This window comes from Solanum verrucosum, unplaced genomic scaffold (genome assembly GCF_900185275.1).
Source record: "Solanum verrucosum unplaced genomic scaffold, falcon-dt-bn FXZP01000039.1, whole genome shotgun sequence".
Taxonomy (NCBI): domain Eukaryota; kingdom Viridiplantae; phylum Streptophyta; class Magnoliopsida; order Solanales; family Solanaceae; genus Solanum; species Solanum verrucosum.
The window spans coordinates 73,677-77,478 of NW_026020242.1; the positions used below are offsets into that span (position 1 = coordinate 73,677).

General features: G+C 47.0%; 1 protein-coding gene across 1 annotated transcript; it reads left to right on the forward strand.

Moving 5' to 3' along the window:
• The first annotated feature begins 1,399 nt into the window (after positions 1-1,399).
• On the forward strand, positions 1,400-3,559 carry LOC125832885 (uncharacterized). Its single transcript, XM_049512070.1, has one exon. It carries the CDS (start codon positions 1,400-1,402, stop codon positions 3,557-3,559), a length of 2,160 nt encoding a protein of 719 aa, XP_049368027.1.
• Positions 3,560-3,802: the final 243 nt, after the last annotated feature.

Genomic DNA, 3,802 nt, shown 5'->3' on the forward strand with positions numbered 1-3,802 from the left:
GAGAAAGGTTGGTTGAGATTCCAATTATGGCTACGTTACTTGGTAAGATTTGAGATAGACTTTGAAGACGTTTTTAATATGAATGATGTTTAGAAAATTTCGTGTAGTCTTACTCCCAAGTGGGGGATGGTGTGCCTATCTAGCAAGGTTATTGAGTGGTTATGTTTAGTTGTTGGTAGAACCCAACCTAGCTATGATGAGTTTTGAGGTATGTTGATAGATTTGTTGAATAGGGTGTTTAAGTAATGTCTAGATGGGTTGAGTGAATAGAATCCTCTAAGAAGGATAGGAGTGTAATTCACCATGGTTTAGGATCATTTTGTGTGGTGATGTGAAATCTAAGTGATGTTCATGAATTAGAGTTCCTAGAAATGTTCACCTTGAGAGGTGTAGTAAGTATGAGAAGTTTAGTCCCGGTTTGTTAGGCTCATGTGAGATCTTGACTAGGGTTAGTAAGGTTGCTTGTGAACTTTAGTTGCTTAGTGAGAACCTCTCTAATTTAGAAGTACCGGTAGAGGTCTTGGACCGGCCAGTCAAGAAATAGAAGAACAAGGAAGTTGTTCCAGAGATTGGTAAGGAGTGCTCCTTAGTAAGGAATATGGTAAAGAATGTTATTTCGAAGGCAAAGGGCCAATGAGATGTTCCGATATCCTCTTCCTTTCCTTTTACTCTCATTTAAGCTTGAGATGATAAGTTCCTCTTGATTTGCTTTTATGTGAAGTCATGTGTTAATAGTATGTTTCCATGATCTTCTTATGTGATGCATGTTCATAAAATGCTTAGGTCTTGTTAGAAATGACTTAATTGCATTATCAAACGAATCACCGTAAGTCTGCTCCATAGGTCACGAATTAAGTCTAGGTAGCCTTATGTCACGTCCCGCCACTTCGCAGTAGAATTTTGCGTCCGGATAGGGGCGGAAGGGTCTAGAGTTGTGGAGAGGTTTCCGAAAAACTCTAGAACCCTCTAGATTATTCAAGAAGACTAGAGAATTCCCTAGAATTCTCTAGAATGACTTAGAAAGCAATGGAAGGTCCTAGAGTGTGTAGAAAGTTCTAGAGCTAGGACCAAAGTGTAAATAAGTTTAGGGACTTAGAAAGTAATTTAAAATTGTACTTTAGTCCCTAGGAGTTAGTATAAATAGAGGTGCCCCTCATTTGCACGGCACCAACCAAGCAAGTTTGTAAGCAATCTTCCAAAAGCAATACAAAAGCCTTCTTCCAAAATTCTCTAAGTCTTTCCTTAAGCATTCTCTTAGCGATCTTAGTTTCAAAGGGCTTACTTGAGCTTACAAGATCGTGAAAGATTCGTGAGTAAGTTGTCAAGTGCCGCACAGAGCTTTAGTAAGACTCTAAGTCCATGACAAAGTGGTATCAGAGCGAAGGTTTGCACTAATGGAATGGCAACCGAAGGGGACGTAAACGCCGCTAGCACCACCAGCATCCGTCCGGATGGTGGAAAGAAGGCCCGAAAGGGTAAGAAGCACCAAAAGAGTCCTGAAGAAATGCTGTTGGATCCTACACCAAGCGAGGCGCTAACATCTCATCCACCTTCGACCACCGAAGCAAGTGACGATGAACGTGGCGAGGAGCCTATTGACGTCACCCCTGGAGAAGAATGGGTCGCAAAGGATGAAGTGGCGAGGCAGGCCGTGGAGATATTAGGCCGGCGTTTGAACGTGGCTGATGGCAAGTTCAAGACTCTTGAAGACTTCACCCTTGAGGAGACCGAATACATTCGCAAAGAGTTGGAGGGACGTCAGCGGGCCGAGTTTGAGATGAAGGAGGCTATCACTTCCTTGGAGTGTCGGCTCATAGAGGCGTTGAGCACGATTGAGACCATGAAGGCCGAGATGAAAGCACTCAAGGAAGGTGTGGCAGTTGGAGGATCATCGTCTCTTGACCGAGATAGGGAGGCCAGGGTCAAGGCTCCCAAGCCACCTATGTTCAAAGGCGTCTGTGACGCGCAAGAGGTGGAGAATTTACTTTGGCATTTGGAGAATTACTTCAAGTGCAACGGGCTGAAGAGCGACGAGAGTAAGATCAACACCGCTGTGTTGTATCTTTCAGAAATGGCCATGCTATGGTGGAGGCGCAAGGAGGCCGAGATAGGGAAGGGGATGTGCACCATCAACACCTGGGAGCAATTCCGGGAGGAGTTCAAGAAAGCCTTCTTCCCTAACAACGTCATCTATGAGGCGAAGCGCAAGTTTAGGGAGCTGAAGCAAACAGGTAGCATCGGCGCATATGTGCAGGAATTCACTACCCTCACGCTTCAAATTCCTAACCTCACGGATGATGATATGTTGTTCCACTTCATGGATGGGCTGCAAAATTGGGCCAGGACAGAGTTGGAACGTCGGCAAGTCAGGACCATAGATGAAGCCATCACGCAGGCCGAAGCTTTGATAGACTTCAGGCAGGAGAAGCCGGACAGAGCCAGAGGAGAAGAGATGAGAGGTAGTCATGATCATGGTGGGGGAGATCGTGGCAAAGGCGAGGAGCAGCGGCCACATCCCAAGAAGCATGACACCTATAAGTCTGATGGCAAGAAGTCTGGACATCATGGCAACATGGAGAGGAAGATAGAGGTTGCCAACAAAGGTGGCTGCTACATATGCGGCGGGCCGCATGGTTATGCAAGGTGCCCCGAACTGAAGAGCCTTGGTGCCATCCTGCGAGAGCGGAAGGAGAAAGACGCCCAGGAGCAAGGACAAGGCGAAGGGACGACGCAGTTGGGCTTGATAGGACTATGCGGAGCCATCACGAAGCAGCCAGAGAAGCCAAGAGGATACGGCGCGCAGTATGTCGACCTTAAGATCAATGGAAAACCCGCTTGTGCTTTGGTCGACACGGGTGCAGAGGTCAATCTCATGACCAAAAAGGCATCAACGAGGTTGGGGTTGAGTTACAGTTCAAGCAACGCCCAACTCAGAACGGTCAATGCACCCCCGACTCCTGTGAGTGGAGTCGCGCATGGAGTGAGCATCACGCTAGGCGAGTGGCAAGGTAAGACCAACTTCACTGTCACTCCATTAGATCTCTTTGACATAATTCTTGGGCAGGAGTTCTTCCAGCAGTGCCACGCGGTGATCGAACCCTACCTCCAACGACTTCTAGTCATGGAGCAAGGAAGATCATGTATGGTGCCCATGGTCAAGGTGCCAAAGACGGAAGGACAAGTCCACCTAATGGCCATGCAGCTCGAGAAAAACCCTAAGAAGAAGGAGTCGACGTCTAAAGCCACCATTGCAAGTTCGAAGAAGGACAATGGTGCAGGAAGGTCTTTGCCACCGTGCATGAAGAAGGTGCCAAAAGAGAACAATACCGTGATGCCAAAGAAGCTGCCGAGGCGCGCACATCCTAAGAAGGAGATGAGCCATAAGTCCGAGTTAAGTGGGCTATGGAAGATGTTGAAGGCGTTGCGCAAGGGCCTTAATCGAGTCAATGGACTATTGGTCACGCACGCACAAGGCTCGGATGACGATGTAGCGGCAATGCGACGCGGTCGTCGCATCAATAGGTGGGGGAGAGTGTCACGTCCCGCCACTTCGCAGTAGAATTTTGCGTTCGGATAGGGGCGGAAGGGTCTAGAGTTGTGGAGAGGTTTCTGAAAAACTCTAGAACCCTCTAGATTATTCAAGAAGACTAGAGAATTCCCTAGAATTCTCTAGAATGACTTAGAAAGCAATGGAAGGTCCTAGAGTGTGTAGAAAGTTCTAGAGCTAGGACCAAAGTGTAAATAAGTTTAGGGACTTAGAAAGTAATTTAAAATTGTACTTTAGTCCCTAGGAGTTAGTATA